This window comes from Hyaena hyaena, unplaced genomic scaffold, assembly GCF_003009895.1.
Source record: "Hyaena hyaena isolate Hyena2069 unplaced genomic scaffold, ASM300989v1 scaffold_548, whole genome shotgun sequence".
In the NCBI taxonomy this organism is placed as follows: Eukaryota; Metazoa; Chordata; class Mammalia; order Carnivora; family Hyaenidae; genus Hyaena; species Hyaena hyaena.
Genome location: NW_024081181.1, coordinates 1,110,356 through 1,129,831, shown reverse-complemented (window position 1 = coordinate 1,129,831; position 19,476 = coordinate 1,110,356). Strand labels below are relative to the sequence as shown.

General features: G+C 43.3%; 1 protein-coding gene and 1 pseudogene across 5 annotated transcripts in view; one reads left to right on the top strand and one right to left on the bottom strand.

Annotated features, from left to right (window-relative positions):
* NCAPG2 (non-SMC condensin II complex subunit G2) overlaps window positions 1-16,291 on the top strand; it is a 68,656-nt gene extending 52,365 nt beyond the window's left edge. For all 5 annotated transcript variants that reach the window (XM_039255868.1, XM_039255869.1, XM_039255871.1 and 2 more), the window contains exons 26-30: window positions 1,620-1,760; window positions 5,093-5,196; window positions 6,017-6,117; window positions 7,239-7,338; window positions 15,880-16,291. In XM_039255868.1, coding sequence (XP_039111799.1) covers window positions 1,620-1,760; window positions 5,093-5,196; window positions 6,017-6,117; window positions 7,239-7,338; window positions 15,880-15,931 — 498 coding nt within the window. In that variant the 3' untranslated portion in view covers window positions 15,932-16,291. The remainder of the gene's footprint in view (window positions 1-1,619; window positions 1,761-5,092; window positions 5,197-6,016; window positions 6,118-7,238; window positions 7,339-15,879) is intronic.
* On the bottom strand, window positions 9,177-10,785 carry LOC120247828 (annotated as a pseudogene).
* Window positions 16,292-19,476: the final 3,185 nt, after the last annotated feature.

Below are 19,476 nucleotides of genomic sequence, written 5' to 3'. Positions count from 1 at the left end.
ATGCTGATTTTGATTACTTGTAGATGAGAAGGACTCTCCTCAGATCAGATATTGATTTCCATCATAGACTATCCTCTCATCACGTGTCAGTGTCCCTTCATTGGGAGTGAGAGTCACAGAGCAGGAAGGGTCCCTTGCTGGTAAAAGCTCTTGTGAAGTAGGGTTCATTGAGTAGCCAGCTCATGTGAGAAATACCCATGTGTCAGACTTACTCCTAAAATCATAAGGTCATTTTATTTATTTTTTTTTAATGTTTATTTTTGAGAGAAAGAGTGTGAACAGGAGAGGGGCAGAGAGAGAGGGAGACACAGAATCCGAAGCAGGCTCCAGGCTCTGAGCTGTCAGCACAGAGCCTGGCGCGGGGCTCGAACTCATGAACCATGAAATCATGACCTGAGGGGAAGTCTGATGCTCAACTGATGGAGCCGCCCAGGTGCCCCCAGACTTTGTTTTCTAAGTAGTGGTTCAAAAATGCAAATTAGCTTTTTTTTTTTTTTAAAGATTTTATATATTTTTTAAGTAATCTCTGCACCCAGTATCGGGCTCGAACTCACAAACCCAAGATCAAGAGTCCATGCTCCACTGAGCTGGCCACTCAGGCACCCCCACCCCTACTATTCTTTTTGTTTTTTAATGTTTTATATTTTATTTATTTTTCTGTGTTTGTTTATTTTTGAGAGAGAGCACAAGCAGAGAGAGGGAGAAGAATCTGAAGCAGGCTTCAGGCTCAGAGCTGTCAGCACAGAGCCTAATGTGGGGCTGGAACTCACCAACTGTGAGATCATGACTTGAGCTGAAGTCGGACGCTCAACTGACTGAGCCACCCAGGCGCCCTAAATGAAATTTTTAAAAAATGCTTAAATAGGAAAATGCTTATGAAGCATTGAAGACTTTCAATTTTTTTCTGTTCTTATCTGATAGAAAGTGATCGTAGGTTTGTTTGCCATGTTTTCCCTAGCTTACCAGTTCATCTTAGAGTTAATTTGAAAGGCTTCTGTTTGTTTGTTTGTTTGTTTGTTTGTTTGTTTTTGAGAGAAAGAGTGCACAAGTGGGTTGGTGGAGAGAGAGAGAGAACCCCAAGCGGGCTCTGCGCTCTGAGCACAGAGCCTGAGGTGGGGCTTGAAATCACAAACTGAGATCATGACCTAAGTCAAAATCAGTAGTCAGACGCTTAACCGAGGCGCCCTGAAATGCTTCTGTTTTTGAGGAGTTGGTTCAAGTGTTTGTGATCTATTTATGTAATTCAGTATGTTCCAGAATCTTTTATTTTCTCACCAAATCTTTTACCATTGGCTGTGCACCTTCTTCCAGATTACATGGTCTTATGGTCTTCTTTCACTGTTGATGTTTCTTTATTTATATTGGTACTTCAGTTCTTGAGGGTTTTGCATGGCTTTCGGGGAACAAATGTTGTGATTTCTAGTGGGCGTCAGTCCCGTCTGTCCTTGCTGTGCTGCCTCAGAGATCTGAATCGGTAACAGGAGAGGGAGGAGGGACGCTGATCACGGCAGACAAGGCTTGGGGCCCCGGGGCTCCTGGGGAGGGCAATAGCAGTGTTTGTCCTGTAAAGTGTCTTTTTTTAGCCCCTAAAAATAACTGACTGCTGTGTTTTCTTGTAGCTTCTTTATTCAGTTCAGACCCCTCTTCATGACTTTTTAATGACTGTTCAGTCTTGGCACGCGGACACCCCCGTGCACCGGGGCGTACTTTCGACCGTGATCGCTGCGTCTGTGGTGGAGATAAGTCACCGACTGCGCAAGGTGAAGTCTGTTGATCCTGAAACCCTCGTGTGTGCTTTTGACTGTACAACATTCTGTCGTCTACTGGCAGCGCATTTTCCTGTTCCCCAGGAGCGTTCAGAGTAAACTCAGAGTTTAGTAGGTAGCCCGTTTCTCTAGCCCCCACCCTGCGGTTTCTGAGCTGGCTTCAGACGAGGGGATGTTGTCGTCTTGTGACTAAACCAAGCTAGTCCTTCAATTGTTAACTTTCTTTTCTTTTTTGCATTTTAGAGACCTACATGAGTTGATATATTTCTTGAGATTTTTCTCTCCCTGGAGCACCTGGGTGGCTCAGTTGGTTAAGCGTCCAACTCTTGTTCTCAGCTCAGGTCTTGATCTCAGGGTTGTGAGTTCAAGCCCTGCACTGGCCTCTGTGCTGGGCATGAAGGCTACTTTCAAAAAACGGAAAAAAAGTCTTCTCTCCTGGCAAGGCAGAATTAGTAGTGGTCAGTTGTGAGCAGGATGCAGGACAGTTTGGGGTAGTTTGCCTCTGATTGCCTTGCTGTAGCAAAGCCATACTTTTCTTTTTCATTTCTAAGCACAGGAAGTTTGAATTTCTAATATAATTTTAAACAGATAATGTATTCATTCTCACTCTATAAATGACTGGCCTTGTTCCTAGCAGTTGCACATTTTTTACATTTAGCCTTCTTGGGTAAAGATTGGCATAACCAGGACGATAACTTCCGTCAGAACGGTTTCCCCAGAGAGACCCTCCAGGCATGGTGGGAGGGCATGGAGCCGTGCCGTAGAGGATAGAAAGGTGAGGATAGATTTTCTCCATGTGAAAAGACGGGATCTGACAGTCAACATCACTGACTTGTATAAATGTATATACGTATAATTTATATAAAGTCTGTACTGTAATGTCATGAGTATGAAAAAAGCTAAGTTCCTATCAACTTTTTCAAGACCCTCCTTAAAGCTTCAAGGAAGGTCATTTTGGTTTAGGAAAGTAATAACTAGATTCTACATAGAATAAAAACTAGAGTTTATTTACTCCATTGAGCTTTATAGCTAACATGTATAAATCAATTGATTAATGGCCTGTGGGCCAAACCTGGCTCACCGTCTGGTTTTGTAAATGAAGTTCTATTGGAGCACGGCCATGCCCACCGTGTACAGATTTCCTGTGGCTGCTTCATCTGTAACAGCACAATTGAGTAGTTGTGACAGAGATGGTTTTGCCCACAGAGCTTTACAGAGAGTGTTCGCTGACCTCTCTTGTATCCTTACTGACTTGTCTGCGTGTTCCATCAGTGAGAGGCTAGCGTTATGCTGGATTTGTCTCTTCCCATCAGCTCGCGTGTATTTGGGAGATTTGTTAGGTGTGCACACGGGACTGCTGTGTCGTTTTGATGCACAGTTACTGTTAAACAGTGTCTTGTCTCTGGTGATACTTCTCGTGAGTCTGCTCGGGCGTTTTACATGTTTACATAACATACCTTTTTCTTTTCCCCTTTTACTTTTGACAATTTTTCCTTTGTGTTTAAAGTGTTTCCTGTAATCACTACATGGGCATGGGCAGGCCTTTATTTTTTATTTATTTTTTATTTTTTTTTTCAATTCTCATTCTCTGCCTTTGACTCGGTGCTTATTAGCCCAATTGATTTTTTTTTTTTTTGAATGTTTTATTTATTTCTGAGAGAGAGTGACAGAGAGAGAGAGAGAGAGAGAACGTGAGCAGGGGAGGGTCAGAGAGAGGGAGACACAGAATCTGAGGCAGCTCCAAGCTCTGAGCTGTCAGCACAGAGCCTGATGCAGGGCTCGAACCCACGAACCGTGGGATCATGACCTGAGCCGAAGTCGGGTGCTTAACTGACTGAGCCACCCAGGTGCCCCATTTAGCCCAAATGATTTTAATGAAATCATGATTTTTTTTTTAGTTTATTTATTTATTTTGAGAGATTAAAAGCAGGAGCAGGGGTGGGACAGAGAAGGAAAGGGGGAGAGAGAGAGAGAGAAAGAAAATCCCAAGCAGGCGCCTCACTGTCAGCACAGAGCCTGATGCAGGGCTTGATCTCACGAACCATGAGATCATGACCTGAGCCAAAATCAGGAGTTGGACACTTAACTGACTGAGCCACCCAGGTGCCCAATATATTTGGGTTTAATTTGACCATTTTCATGTTTGTTTTCTATTAGTTCCCCTACTTTTCTTCCTTTCCTGCCATTTCCTGATGAATCAAGTGTTCCCACTGTTCCATTTTATCTTCTCTGTTGACTTTATGTTGTCCTTTATGTAACTGTTTTCACGGGAGACTCATGAGTCTCCCTGCAGAAATTATGGTGTGCCTGTACATTGTAAGAGTCTTGTAACAGTGTTCTTCCAATTAAAATTCTTCTGTTCTGTGCTTGTGTTACATATTTTACTGCTACATATATATGCTAAAAACCTCGAGATTTTTATTATATCCAGTCCATACTCATTTTTCTGTATCACAAATGCATTTACAACATTTAAGATGTAAAGCATTTTAATGAGAAACAGCTATTTCATACATAAAGATGATTTACTTTAATATCCAAATTAGTATTATGACTCCTCCAGAGGGTGTATGGAAAGACTGATTTAGGAGAGCTGAGTAGTCACACCTGATAGCTAAGAAGTAGGTGTGAGCCAGTGGTGGAGTATATGAAGGTGGGATTTGAAATAAAAGCATAACCTTCCCCCACCCTAACTCCTTTCCAGAGCAGGGTTCTGGATTTAGTCTTTCTGGAATCCATTTGCATGTGCAATTTATTCACCACTAGCGGATGACTTTAAACTTGGTAAGGTTGGTGATTAAGGGCATAAATCCAGGAAGAGCCCCCTTCATGCATCCAGACCAACGTTACTCCACTGCAGGTGGTTCTCTTCCTCCAGATGACCCTGGCAGTGCCTGGGGAGGGGGCACTCCTGGGATCTGCTGGGTGGGGCCTGGGACACTGCTCTACACCCTGCAGGGTAAAGGACGCCCCACAGTGAGGAATTAGCCAGTCCAAGATACTGGTCATGCTGATACTGAGAAATCCTGATCCTGGACGAGTAAGAATAGCAAGTTAGATTTGCATAAAAACACATTATTTACAGAAAGTGATACCACATTAAAGGCTGTTTGACAAAAGTTTAGCTGATGGATGTGTGTATCTTCTGTCTGATGAATAATACACACCTGAATACAAAAATAACTTAATAATTGCTGTAGACATTTCAACAGTTAATAAAAATTATTCTTTTGAGTTTCTGGATGAAAACCACAGCAGTGTAAAACAAGTAACTGGCTCTGTCTCCATGTCAATTTAGGAATTACTCATCTGGAACTTCTCTTTAGGTTTCTGATATAGAAGAGCTCACCCCACCAGAGGGTCTTTCAGACCTCCCGCCATTTTCAAGGTGTTTAATAGGAATAATAATGAAGTCGTCGGTTGTGATCAGGTAACCATGCTCTTTACTGTCCTGATCTTCTCACTGGGAATGTGAGCTCTCAGTAGCTTCTGTCTATTCTTTGAACTCTCAGAATTTCTCAGAGATGCATTTTCTCCATGAGAAAAGTGTTTCGTACGGTGTTCACTAATCAGCAATTAAAGATAGTTACGTTATTTCAAAAATTTGCATTATATAAAGAAATTCTAATCTTCTATAACATCCATCCATCCAAATAGTCCCTGGTTATGCTTTTTATAACTAAAATTCAGCTAGAGGGAAACATTTAAAATGTCCACAAGCAGTAAATACTTGTTCCTAAGTACATTCAGAGCACTCCACTAGGTTCAGCCTAGTGTGGTTCTTTGGGCACGTGCTGTCTCTTTGTCACTTGGCTGCAGTTCTGGGTGGGTTATGACCCAGGCAGGACTGGTGGAGTATGGAAGGAGGGGTTTTGCACATGTCTGATACCTGTGGAACTGTAGTAATAGCAGATACATTAAAAATGGAAACTTTAAAAGAGCATTATATTTAGCAGCCATAAATTATCTCTCAATGACATTGTCTTTTTTTGTGTGCATTGTGGGTGTATAGAGTAGCTCTTTTCAATTACCAGAATGTCCCCATTCTCTTTCTGTCAACATCATTTGATGTTAATATCTTACATGTGTGACTTGGCACATTTACAGCGAGAATATGAGAAGGGTTTAATCCACATTACCTGAAAGCTAGAATTCATGGTGGTTGATGAATCTTGGCTATATTAGTCTTTCTATAAGGTTTTAGGATATATACTATAGAATAATTCCAGATATTTATTAATTTTTTGCAGGTCATTTTTAGATGAATTAAAGGCGTGTGTTACTTCTGATGATATTGAAGGCATTGTGTGTCTCACAGCTGTTATGCACATTATTTTGGTTATTAATAAAGGTTGGTTAAAGGTTCTCTTCATCCTGTCTGGGATATTGCTGGGTGTAATCTCATACAGAACTGTTACGGAATGTTTGGGAACTCAGTTCCGTGTTTATGGTGTCCGCTTTCAGTCAGACCCTTCCAGTTTGTGCAGCCTGTTCTCCCAGCACGCAGTGTCTGCGGAGTTTCCTCTGCTCGGCTCACTGTGTACCAGCCTGGAAACCAGCTGGCTCGCGCTTCCTGGTGCCACTGGACCCATTACATGTCCCTCTTTGTGCCTCGCAGTTGAATTTCTGTTGATTTGTCACATGCTACATATGTCTAAAGTTCTGAATTTACTTTTGCTAATGATGGTATTTTTGCTAATTTTGGTGTTAATATTTCACGTATCTTCTGTTCTGCTTAAGCCTTATACTTGCCTCTTCTGAATATCCCAGCCAGTTGAAATAGTATTGGAAGAATAATTGGAGATACGTATAGAATGCTCATCTCAGTGTAAAATGCAGTAATGGCCCTTCAGATGACTGTTATGTTTCTGTATTTTTTTGCTCAGTTTTACTAATGTTGAAATTATTTTCTAAGAAATAATGTGTTATAGATAGAGAGTACTCCTATGGAAACATGCTCTCCCCATAAGCCTGACTGCATGGTGTGCCTACAGATTCATGATAACACTTTGTGACTAGTGTTACCCAGGCTGGCCATCAGAAAAGACTTCTCTAAGGGACTATCACTGAATGAGGGGACATTCCCCGTGTGAGGGGGTAAGGGTAAGGGCTGGGGTGCTGATGAGTACCTAATGCTTAACAGGTGCTTAAATATTTGCCACGCTGATAATGACCCTGAAATGTGGCAGTTGTCATCTCTGGTGGAGGTACAGGTGTTGATATAGACATCATGGAATCGTCCACTAGAGCTGTCCTTAAGGGCTGAGGAGGTGCTTTCGAAAATGTCCGCTTTATCTTCCCACATCCCTGTGAGGGGATGATTACTGTTCCATAGGTCAGTGGGTAGATTGACTCAAAGGGTAGGGAGGCTCATTCTTCTGAACTTGTGCTCGTATTGATAAACAGAGTGTGCTTGCTGATGTGTGCCAGTGTTCAAATCGTTTCTCTGTCTTTACTGTAACTTCCTTTTAGGTAAACAGAGGAGTTCAAAAGTGAAGGATGTTGCAGCCACTGTTCACAGAAAGCTGAAGAAGTTTATGGAGATCACCCTGGATGAGGACAGCACGGAGAGGTAATGAGCTAGATGCACTCCGGGCACACTTTTCTGAGAGCTGTGGGTTGCCTGCCCGTCCATTTGAGCTCACGCTTTCATTCCTGCTACCTACAGCCAGGCCGTGAGGAAGCAGGCTTGCTTGGGAAACTTGGGCATATGCTTAATTTAGTCCCTAATTTTGTCTTCAAAAAGAAAAACAAAATTGTCATATGGTAAATATATTCCAGAAAAATAAAGGCATATAGACTTATTTTATATGTATATACAAACTTGACAGATTATTTTTGGTGGTTTGCTATGTTTTTGAAACTGTTGGCATTTCTCAGATGTAATTGCCCAGTCCCCAAGCATCCACAGTGAGGATGGGAAAGGTCCCTCCAGACCTTTGAAGAGAAGTACTTGTCATTTATTCGTTCCTTGGGGGGCTCGTTGCTGCCACAGGGACTGGTCTGTGGAAGGTGTTCATTGGACTCCTGCAGCTGAGTGCCTTTGTTGTTACACACCGTTTTTTTTTTTTTTTTTAATTTTTAAAATTTTTTTTTAATGTTTTATTTCTAGGAGAGAGAGAGAGACAGCGTGAGCAGGGGAGGGTCAGAGAGAGAGGGAGTCACAGACTGAAACAGGCTCCAGGCTCTGAGCTGGCAGTCAGCGCAGAGCCCGACGCGGGGCTCGAACCCACGAACCGCGAGATCATGACCTAAGCGAAAGTCGGACGCTTAACTGACTAAGCCACCCAGGCGCCCCTGTTACGCACCGTTTTTGACATGCTCTGCAACTTGCTGTAGACTCTGTTATTGTTTGATCCTCAGACCAACCACAAAACCTTTTTCTTGCTGTTTGCTAAGTTTCATAAGGTTAAATGTTAATAGAGCTCTGAACTTGGTAATAGTTCCACACATGCCTGGGAAAGTACTTAGCTACTTTCTCCTTTGCAGAAAGGCCTTGAAAACCCTAAATTGCTAATTTATGAACAAAGACAGTTTTATTTTTTTCTTCCTATCTGTATACCTTTATACCTTTTCTTTCCTTTTCTTACTGCATTAGCTAGGACTTCAGTGCAGTGTTGAAAGGCAGTCATGAGAAGGGGTGTCCCTGCCGTGTTCCTGATCTTGGTGGGAAAGCTTCTATTTTCTCACCGTTAAGTATGATGTTAGCTATAGATAGGATCATATGCTGTTTTCTTTTCTAGTCTGTTAATGTGACGGATTATAAGAAGTGATTTTTTTAAATGTTTGTTTGTTTATTTGAGAGAGCGCAAGCAGGGAAGGAGCAGAGAGGGGAAGGGACAGAGGATCTGAAGGGGACTCTTTACTGACAGGCTGACAGCTGTGAGCCCAATGTGGGGCTCAAACCCACACACTGAGATCATGACCTGAGCCGAAGTTGGATGCTTAACTGGCTGCGACACCCAAGCTCTCCTACACTAAGTCATTTTTTTGAATGTCGAACCAGCCTTGCATACTTGGAAGAAATCCCAGCTGGTTGTGGTGAATGTTTTGTACACTTGTTTTTAATTGTATGTAGTCGATTGATGGTGCTGTTGAGCTCAGCTATGTTCTTAATGATTTTCTGCCTGTTGTGCTTTATATCTTGTGATCCTGATACTAGGTGCACACGAATTTAGAACTCCTACATCTTCTTAATAAATCGACTCTTTTATTTTTATGAAGGGTCTTTTTATCTCTAGTAATGCTTTCCCCATAAAGTCCATTTTGTCTGATATTAAGACAACTGTACCAGCCTGCTTTGGTGTTTCCTGAGGGTTTGTGGCATTCCAGTCAGAAGGCAGAAACCACACAGTGACCAAGACACAGAGGTTTCCATGTTAGGAATCTTAGTGTGTTGGCTGGAGGGGGTTAAAGCGAACTCTGAGGCATAGAGGAAAGGCAGACGTGAGGAGCACCTCTGCTCCCTGGACGGAGCTGTCTTGAGGCCTCCTGGTGGAACTCGCTGGAAATCCAATCCCTGGGGCAGGGGAGCTGTTGGAACCAAAGCCGGAGTCCTCTCCCAGTCCAGTGAGCTCGTGTGCTGCTCCGGCCAGGGGACTGCTGGCTGGGCAGCCGCTCTGTGGGGCCTGCTGGGGACAGGGGGCTGAGGTGCCGCTCATGCTGTTGGGGTCTCCTGGAGGAGGCTGGGCTCTCTGCTGTGGTCAGAACCGGGAAGAGAACGCCCCCATGGACCAGGCATATTAGCACCAGGCCTTGACGGGGCCTTGAGTGGGTCACTGGAGTAGATGGGGATTTGCATGACCTCGGTGGTGAGCAAGGGGACTGTGTTCAGTTGTATACTTCATCCTAAAATCGACTGAATACTTACCATGCATTTTCTTTTTCTTATTTATTTTTTTAGAGTACAAATCATAGTTTATTGTACAAAATTAAGGCCTTTGTATTTCTTTTTAAAAAATTTTTATAAAAATATTTTATTTACTTCTGAGAGAGAGAGAGAGAGACAGAGTGAGCAGGGGAGGGTCAGAGAGAGAGGGAGACACAGCATCCGAAGCAGGCTCCAGGCTTTGAGCTGTCAGCACAGAGCCTGACGCGGGGCTTGAACCCACAACTGTAAGATCATGATCTGAGCAGAAGTCGGAGGCTTAACCAACTGAGCCACTCAGGCGCCCCTGGCGTTTATATTTCATAGTTCACTAAGGCTGTATAAAGACCAGCTATTTTTTTAAATTGTTCATGAAAATTTCACTTTCACTCCCCCTCACTCCCAACTATTAAAAGTTGGGCTGACCAAATGTTATCAAAACAAACACTATAAATCACACCAAGTCCTTGAAAGACCACGATCCCATATGTTACTTCTTGGCATATGATCTTCATGGCAGTGGAAGGTGTGATCTTAAATCCCTGTAAGGCATCCCTGACGGCTCCAGCCTGTCTGTCATTCTCAAATTCAACAAAAGCAATGTCATGCCTCCCAGGCACCAGTCATGCTTCCTCGAAACCAGGAAACTTATTAAACAGCATGGGTAGCATCATCTCATTCGTTTCTTCTCGTAAATTATTAAGGAATAAAATATAGTTTGGAGGGTAATCAGGGACTCACTGAGGATTTGGTGTTGAGTTTCCTTGGTGTTCCCTGGCCAGGCTTTTTGTTGGCGGTTGTCACAGTCTGTTCTACCGTTTTTGCTTTTTTCTTTTCCTTCTTCTTTTCTTTGTCGGCAAAACTGCCACGCATTTTAGATATTATATCAGAATCTGTTTTTGCATACTGGGTTCGCATTGGTTTACCATAAAATGGAAATCCTGGTAACTGTCTCAAGGCATTTGTGGACGAACCCAATTCCTTAAATATAACAAAGGCTTGACCCCTCATCTTCATGGTCTTTAAAGCTACAATATCTACCACGTGGCCAAACTGAGAAAACAGGGCATACCGGGATCTCTTCAATTCTTCTTTTTTAATTTTGTCATTCATATTGTTGATATAAATTATATGATTTGTTCTTATATCCATGTTTGGGGTTAAACTGTTCAAATAGCCTAAGGCCTGCATTGCTCTACCATGCATTTTAATAAGGTCTGGTTTGCAACTGTTTATTTGAAGGAGAAACCCAACAGACTCTAGGTTTGTGAGCTTGTTTTATTTCTAGACACTTAGGGGGAAGAGGGAATTGATCTTCCAATTTGGAGGAGATGAGGAGTGTTTGTATATTTCAGAAAACACATGGCACCATAAATACTCTTACCAGGCACATCAGAATTACAAACTATATAAATGATAAGTTATTTTCATAGGATGTGGTAATAATCACAGAAGTCCAAGCATTTTACAAGATTTTTTTGTTTTTAGGAATAACATTTGCAAGGATAGAGGTGTTTTTGTTTTTGTTTTGAGAGAGAGAATAGAGTGTGAGCAGGGGAGGGGCAGAGAAAGAGGGAGTGAGAGAGAGAATCCCGAGCAGGCTCCATGCTGTCAGCACAGAGTCCAGCGTGGGGCTTCATCACGACCATGATATCATGACTTGAGCTGAAATCAAGAGTTGGATGCTTAATCGACTGAGCCACCCAGGTGCCCCTGTAAGGATAGTTTTTAGGGTGTGGAATGTTCTATATGTACTATTTGGAAGATGTAAGGAAATAGAGATATTTAACCCTTCTTAGAAATTTCTTTGCTTTCTTTTTTTTTTTTTTTTAATGTTTATTTTTGAGAGAGAAACAGAGTGCAAGCAGGTGAGGGGCAGAGAGAGAGGGAGACACAGAATTCAGAGCAAGCTCCAGGCCTCAAGCTGTCAGCACAGAGCCCCATACAAGGCTCAAGATCATGACCTAATCCAAAGTCAGATGCTCAACCAACTGAGCCATCCAGGCTCCCCTAGAAATTTCTTTAATTTTTACTTGCACAAGGTTTTAAGGTGACTACTTGGGTCATGTTAGTTATATTGAGAGAAAAAAGGGCTTAGAAATTCAAAATTTACATTGTGGAAAGTAAAGGGTATTCATAACTGATACACTGATGGCAGAATTCTTCCAATTAAGGAGGAAACATCCTAAAAAAAAAAAATAGGTATGGACTATGAAACTTGGATTTCTTAAATATGCAAGAAATACAGTGTAGAAAAGCCAGCATCTAGGGGCACCTAGGTGGCTCAGTCGGTTAAGCGTCTGACTTCAGCTCAGGTCATGATCTCACAGTCTGTGGGTTTGAGCCTTGCATTGGGCTCTGTGCTGACAGCTCAGAGCTGGAGCCTGCTTTGGATTCTGTGTCTTCCCTAACTTGTGGAGTAAATAAATAAATAAATAAAGACGCTTTTAAAAAGTAAAAAAATCGGGGCGCCTGGGTGGCTTAGTCGGTTAAGCGTCCGACTTTCACTTAGGTCATGATCTCGCGGTTCGTGGGTTCGAGCCCCGCGTCGGGCTCTGTGCTGACTGCAAGCTCAGAGCCTGGAGCCTGTTTCAGAGTCTGTATCTCCCTCTCTCTCTGATCCTCCCCTGCTCACGCTGTCTCTCTCTCTCTCTCTCCTAGAAATAAATAAAAATATTAAAAAAAATAAATAAAAAGTAAAAAAATGAAATCAGTTTAATGGAAAATAGACAAGATTTAAGACTAAATTTGAAAATATTACTGATTTGATGTTGGGATAGATACATTAATATAAGTCAGTATCTTTAAGACTCTGATGGAAACCGTTGGTCCAGTTAATAATTTAAGCAATGGGACATAATTCAGAAGTGAATGTTTTCTTAGCGATTGTACTACTTTTCTCTCTAGCAGTGTTAGTATTTTGTTACCTGGTCTGTTGGGTGCTAAGTAAAAAACGTTTCTCATTGCACTGCACCTACTTCCCCAGAGTAGCATCCTATTAATTGTACGTATTCTCTCAGAAGGAATTTGTCAGTGCGCTGGCCGAGTGAGTATGTTATATTTATTACTTTCATGAATAGTGTGAAATAGCAATAAATTTATAATTAGAAATTTTAGAAGTATAAATATTTTTTTTTTAATGTTTTATTTATTTCTAGGAGAGAGAGAGAGAGAGACAGACAGACAGACAGACAGACAGGGTGAGCAGGGGAAGGTCAGAGAGAGAGGAGTCACAGACTGAAACAGGCTCCAGGCTCTGAGCTGGCAGTCAGCACAGAGCCCGACGCGGGGCTCGAACCCACGAACCGCGAGATCATGACCTAAGTGAAAGTTGGACGCTCAACCGACTAAGCCACCCAGGCGCCCCCTAGAAGTATAAATATTTCTTATGATTCAGGTTATATCATGAATTTTTCCCACTGAATAAATGAATTGTAATTATAAGCAAGTTACTTACCATATTAATTATGCCATATGTAGGCAGCTGTGATAGTGTTACATGTAGTCCCCAACATGAAACATTATTATTAGACCTTGAAGGAAAGGAGTACTCCCTCAAAAAAATCACCTCTTTTTGTTACCAAGTATTGATGAGTAATATAATTTTATTCTCCTGCATGAAATTTTAATACTCTTAAAAATGATTTTGGGGCTGGATGCTTTTTATAGTTTATTTAAAAGCATACTTTTACCATCATCAGTAATACCCAGTGGACCTTGGTGTAGATAATTTAAAACTATACATAAATAAAAACAGGCTTTGTTTATCTTATTAATTGTTTTTCTCAGAAAATTGATTTTGTCAGTCCCTCCTGTGGCTGTGGTCACATTGGACTTTCTTTAGCATGTGAACACAACCTGCTGTAGGCAGTGGGGCCTGCTAGTGGACAGGGTTGTGAAGACTCAGCTTCTGACATGTGTAAAGGCTGTGGGAATTCAGTGGGCGGGCACACACACGAGAACCTTGGGCCAGGCAGGTAATTTGGCCAAGGCTTGCCACCATTCCTTCCAACTTGCTGCTGTGATGGACACCTCCAAAGGCCTGTATCACCGTCTCGTATCTATCTGCGGTGGCTATCGGACACCGTCGTGTAGGGTAGCCCAGGACCGAGAAACCATCAGAACAGCCATTACTCAAGTCGTAGTGGTGGGCCAACCAGCCAATTAATAACAAGAGGCTTCAAAGAAAAATTTAGTTATACCCCAAAAGGAAGATCAACAACTGAAAACTCTACATTTAGAGTGTCCCTGACGCTGTAGAGATATCACTGTTGAGACTCAGATTCAGACAGTCTAAAAGATGACGTCAGGGGGCTCCCGGGTGGCTCCGTCGGTTGAGCGTCTGACTTCAGCTCAGGTCATGATCTCACGGTTCAGGAGTTCGAGCCCCCACATTGGGCTTGCTGCTGTCAGTACAGAGCCCACTTCAACCCTCTGTCCCCCTCTCTCTGCCCCTCCCCTGCTTGTGCTCTCCCCAAAATAAATACATATTAAAAGATCATGTTGGAGGGGCGCCTGGGTGGCTTAGTCGGTTAAGCGTCCTACTTTCGCTTAGGTCATGATCTCGCGGTTCGTGGGTTCGAGCCCCGCGTCGGGCTCTGTGCTGACTGCCAGCTCAGAGCCTGGAGCCTGTTTCAGTCTGTGATTCCCTCTCTCTCTGACCCTTCCCTGCTTACGCTGTCTCTCTCTCTCTCTCCTAGAAATAAATAAAACATTAAAAAAAAATTATTAAAAAAAAAAAAAAGATCATGTTGGAGGAATATCTCAGAACAAAGACTAGATACTGATGAAGATGAGTCATGGGGTGAAGACAGATGAGAAGTAAGACCCAAGAAAAGCAGTAATTCAATAAACAATAGAAAATTTCTCAGTGGGAGAAATGTGTAATTTTAAAGATTCTTTTTTTGTTTCTTTCACTAAATTCTGGATGGAATTGATGAAAAAAAAAATCCCACCTAAGTAAGTCTGTGAATAAAATTAGTGAATTCCAGGGTAAAGAGAAAAACCTCAGAATTTCTCTAGGTTTATGCTGCCCTTGCACTGACTACTTTGTTACATGTGGAAATTGAACACATGAGATGTGGCGAGTCTGATTTGAGATATGGTCCTGAAATACAAAGTACACCCCAGGTTCTGAAAATGGTGTGGAAAAAAACATTATAAAGTGTGTGTGTGTGTGTGTGTGTGTGTGTGTGTGTTTGTTTACATAGGCTTCATACCCAACATGGGACTTGAACCCACAACCCTGGGATCAAGAGTCGGATGCTCTGCTGACTGAGCCAGCCAGGCACCCCCTTCCTTTTAACTCCTTGAGTTAAATAAAATATATTAAGATGAATTTTACCTTATTCTTTTGATCTCTTTTAATGAGGCAACTAGAAAATTTAGTTATGTGCCTGTTTGTACTGATACTGGAGAGGGCTATTCTAGACCATGTGGTTGGTTAGTCTCCATAAAGAGTAGGACACAGGCAGACACTAGCTGAACAATGAATCAGCTGAAATGTCACTGAGGCTAATGGTTGGTACTTATGTCTGGGGCCCGCATACCCTCTGAGGCTAGTGCTTGGGACCCTCAAGGTTATCAGGTGGTGAAGGAGGAAGGGAGCGTACATGTGTGAGGTCTTCCCAGTGAGGCTCCCCAGGTGAAGTGGATCCTTGCAAGGCTTGGGGGTGTGTCTTGAGTGGGGTCAGCCCAAATCTGGAGCTGTGGGCTGGAGAGGAGCATATAAGGGAGGGCATGGGGAAGTGAGCTGGGTCTAAGGGTGATTTGGTCTAAGTGTTATTATTATAAGAGCAAGTCTTGGGGTAAATAGTGTTCATTTATCTTGTGCTTTTGTGGAAGGAAATAAAGCCCATGATTGTGAAATGCACTTGACATGTTTATGAGTCTGCTGTGGGTCCAAGTAGTGGTTTAGGTCCTCACAAATGAGAGTACTTCTGAGTACATGAGAGTTCACCTGTAGAAAACTTGGCCTGGTGAGCACATTTCATTGGGTTCTGAACTGCTGCTGGCTGTGGGAGCAGTGATGATGGCTTTAAGTGCTGATTCCTCCAGATGGGGATTCTTGCTCTGTTTTACATGAGAAGCAGGTGGTGAAAGTTACTGATATGTTTCAGCTCTCTCTCTCTCTGAGGGTATATTCGGTTGCAAACCATTTCTAGTTTTATTTTGTGAAAATGTATGTTCGGGTATTTTGGTTGTTGATTTCTGTTGTTAATTATATTTCTTTGTGTTTCATTTCAGGTTTCTCTATGAATCATCATCGAGAACTTTGGGGGCACTTCTGAATTCATAACCAACCTAACATCTTTGGTCGGGTGAGAACAGAGGAAAAGGACTTCGTGAACTGAATGTGTATTTTCCTAGTGTTTCTAATGTTGATAATTTGTGTCATAGGGGTGGGACTTATTTGGGGAGTTGTAAGTAGGATTTTCAAAGGTTCTTAGGTTTTTGCCTGGTGGCTGCATAAATAATATATTTAACATAAAGGACTCTAGGTATCAGTGATGTGGAATCCCGTGGCTCAAAGGAAAAAAAAAAGACACTTTTCTAGCAAACTTGGTTGTTTTGAAAATGACTTTTATATATATATATATATATATATATATATATAATATTGCTTGAGAATATGACTAATAAAAGCAATGACAACATCTGTTTGTGTACTTTATTTAAAAATCTTAGTATGCGTTTTCCCCTTTAAAGACAAGGGTTGAATTTTGCAAGAGTAGAAGGTGCTAAGAGGCAGTGGCCGTGCCAGGTGTGGGGGCAGGAGCCACGTGGGGTCCTGTAGCCGCCGCCTCTCCTTGTCTTGATGCTGCTTTGCTGGCTGTCAAGACGGGCCGCTGGCTCAAAATATGAGTGACGGAGGACCGAGTCCTTCAGCCTGAAGGTGAATCATTGTTATCTTTTCTCTCTGAGAGCTGACATGGTGTCAGCAGAGGGCCAGGTCTGTGTGTCTATCTCCCGGTTAGTCACAATTCCTGCGTTGTGACAGTGGGACAGGAGACCATCTTCAGTTGCTCACTTGTGTCCTCTGCCCCAGCTAAAAGGTAAAGAACAAGTTCGCTGCCTCTGTTTCTCGAAGAAGGTCCAGAAATGGACTGCTAACCACAGTTACAAGCAGTCAGGGTAAGGGTTTTCTGAGGGATAGTTGAGAAATGAGAGGTAGGAGTGCTTATTTTAGCTAATTTTGGACATAGGACTTTCTAGACGTCTTTGCCAAGTAACACATATTCTTTATTGGTGAACGTGATTTTTTTTCTCTTTTTTGCCCTTGCCTGTGTTTGTTTTAGGATTAAGAAATGAGCTGAGGTGCGCCTGGCTGGCTCAGTTGGTGGAGCATGTGACTCTTGATCTCGGGGTTGAGTTTGGGCCCCGCATTGGGGGAGATTACTTAAAAATCCTTTAAAAAAATGAATTGAGGAATGTTCTGTCTTTCTATATTTCTGGAAGAGTTTGTGTAAGATTAGAAATAATTCCTTGGATTTGTTGTAACACTCAACTCAATCTGTTTGAGCTTGGTGTTTTCTTTGTGGGAAGAGTTTAATTAGTTTTTTAAATATATGTGAGTTTTCAGAATAGTCAGGTTTTTCTCATGTCAGTCTTGATGGGAGAAATAATCCAATTTGTGAGAAAACATAAATCAGTTTTTATTGGGCCAAAATAGTTCATAAAATCCTCCTCTGGGCACACACCCTGGAGAAGTTCCTGTGCATAAGCACAAGGGCCCTCGGAGCGCCAGTGTCTGCAGCAGCGGGTGGAGGTAGCGCTGACTCCCTCCCAGGGGTGGGGCAGCTGTTGCCTCTGCTCAAGGGCGCGGTGGGCGGCATCTCGGGCGCATGGTGTTGAGGGAAAGAGTAAGTCACAGAATAACAGTGTGATTTCACTCTGGAAAGTTTAAAACCATGTAAAACAAACTATATTGCTTACGCTCACATAACATCTCATATACTATTATTAATATATATTGATGATATATCAATAAGCAAGAAAATATAACAAAATTTAGAACACAGTATGAGAGGGAAACGTGGGAGAGTGTGTGAGATTCTTCAGAGGTAACAATAGAAATAAACTGGAAACAGGTATTTATGTGCTCATTTTACTGTTTATAAGCTTATACATGTTATATTCTTTTGTATTCAATATTTAACAAAAATTATGCAGTCAGATATAAGGAAAAGAGAGCATACACATCTTTGGCAAAGGATGTGTTTTCAGCTTGGGAGCACTCAGACAAGGATCTCCCCACCTGTGAACCCTCCACCAGGCCAACGCCCAGAAGCGAGGAAGAAATGATGGCCCCACGAAGTGAAGTTCCAAGAACCACTTTCCAAACCGTGGAAGGAGGCTCAGAGGTGTGTGCGCTGGTGCGGGCGCCGGAGGCTCAGAGAGGTGCGTGCGCTGGTGCGGGCGCCGGAGGCTCAGAGAGGTGCGTGCGCTGGTGCGGGCGCTGGAGGCTTTGAGAGGTGCGTGCGCTGGTTCGGGCACTACATAAGGGCAGAAAACCCACTGCGGAGCTGTGTTCCACGGGAGGACACTGTTCACTGAAGCCAGATGTCTATTCTGGGGACAGGCTGATGGTGGGATGGGCCCTTACAGAACTAGGCTCTTTGACAGCCGTGAGATTACAGGGCCCTGAACAACAGGACCAGCTGGGGGGAAGCGAGCATCAGGTGGGTGGAGGCAGTAATCATAAAGAAGGAAAGCCAGAGGTCTTGTTCCAGCCCAGCAGAGTCAGAGAGGGTCCTGGGATGCAGGGTCACATGGTAGGTGGGCAGCAAGGCAACTGGTCAGTCTCTATCATCCAAGGAAGTCAAGTGGCCCCAGTGAGAATTCTCATTCTTTTGTCCGGTTCCAGACCTGAGCTGTGAGTAACCAAGAGGCCTGTTCCTCAAAAGGAAGGACGTGTACTTAATTCTTACCTGAAGGGGCCCGTGACCAGAAATCCTGGAGCCCTGGGAAGAGGTGATCCCTGAACATTGTAAAGACCCTGGATGTGAACTGACATGAGTGTGGGATGGCCCTGGGCTCCAGGTAGTAAATGGATCCTGGACCGCTGGCCTGTGCGGACATACATGGTTGTGCAGAAGGCCACATGGAGGCCTCAGAAACAGCCCCGCCCCCCTGAGCCATCGAGTGAAGCATGACATCACATCCAACAGGAGTGATGGAAACAGGTGCCCCAGGGAAGACCTGAGGATGCTAGATGGGTGGAGCCATCTCCTTCCCTTCAGCTCATGGCTTGGCTCCCACAAAGCCAAGTGCAGCCTGGAGGACGAGGGTGGATGCTGCCACCCCAGCTGTTAGCAGACATGGCACCTCTGCTTACTTAGACCAACATGGCCTCAGACTTGGAGGGGGTGGTTTCTGAATGCGCAAACATCTTTCCATCCTTGGAAAAGAATATTAGGGACACTTTGCATTCATATAAAATGAAAAACAATCTATATAGTTTCCCCCCAAACTCATGTTAATTTTCACACTTTCTGTCACAGTCCAAGGAAATCCTGCTCTCCGGACACCTTACTGGAGGCCACCCTGCCCACAACGCTAGGGCATCATGCTGAATCAGGCCGTGTGAGCAAGAAATGGCTGCACATGGGGGTTTTAATGTGTGCTCCGGATTGTGAGGCAGTCCTGGGTGGTCCCTGTTGTTCATACACACTGGTCTGGGTTCCTCATGGCCAGTGAGTGGCCTGAGCTCGTGTCCTGGGTCAGAAGGTTCAGGCAAAACGTGGACAGGGCAGCATTTGTGCCCCACCCCGGCTAGCCTTGGACAGAGGGCTGGAGGACACAGCTTCTGCTGGTGCACCTGGCCATCTACATTCAATACAT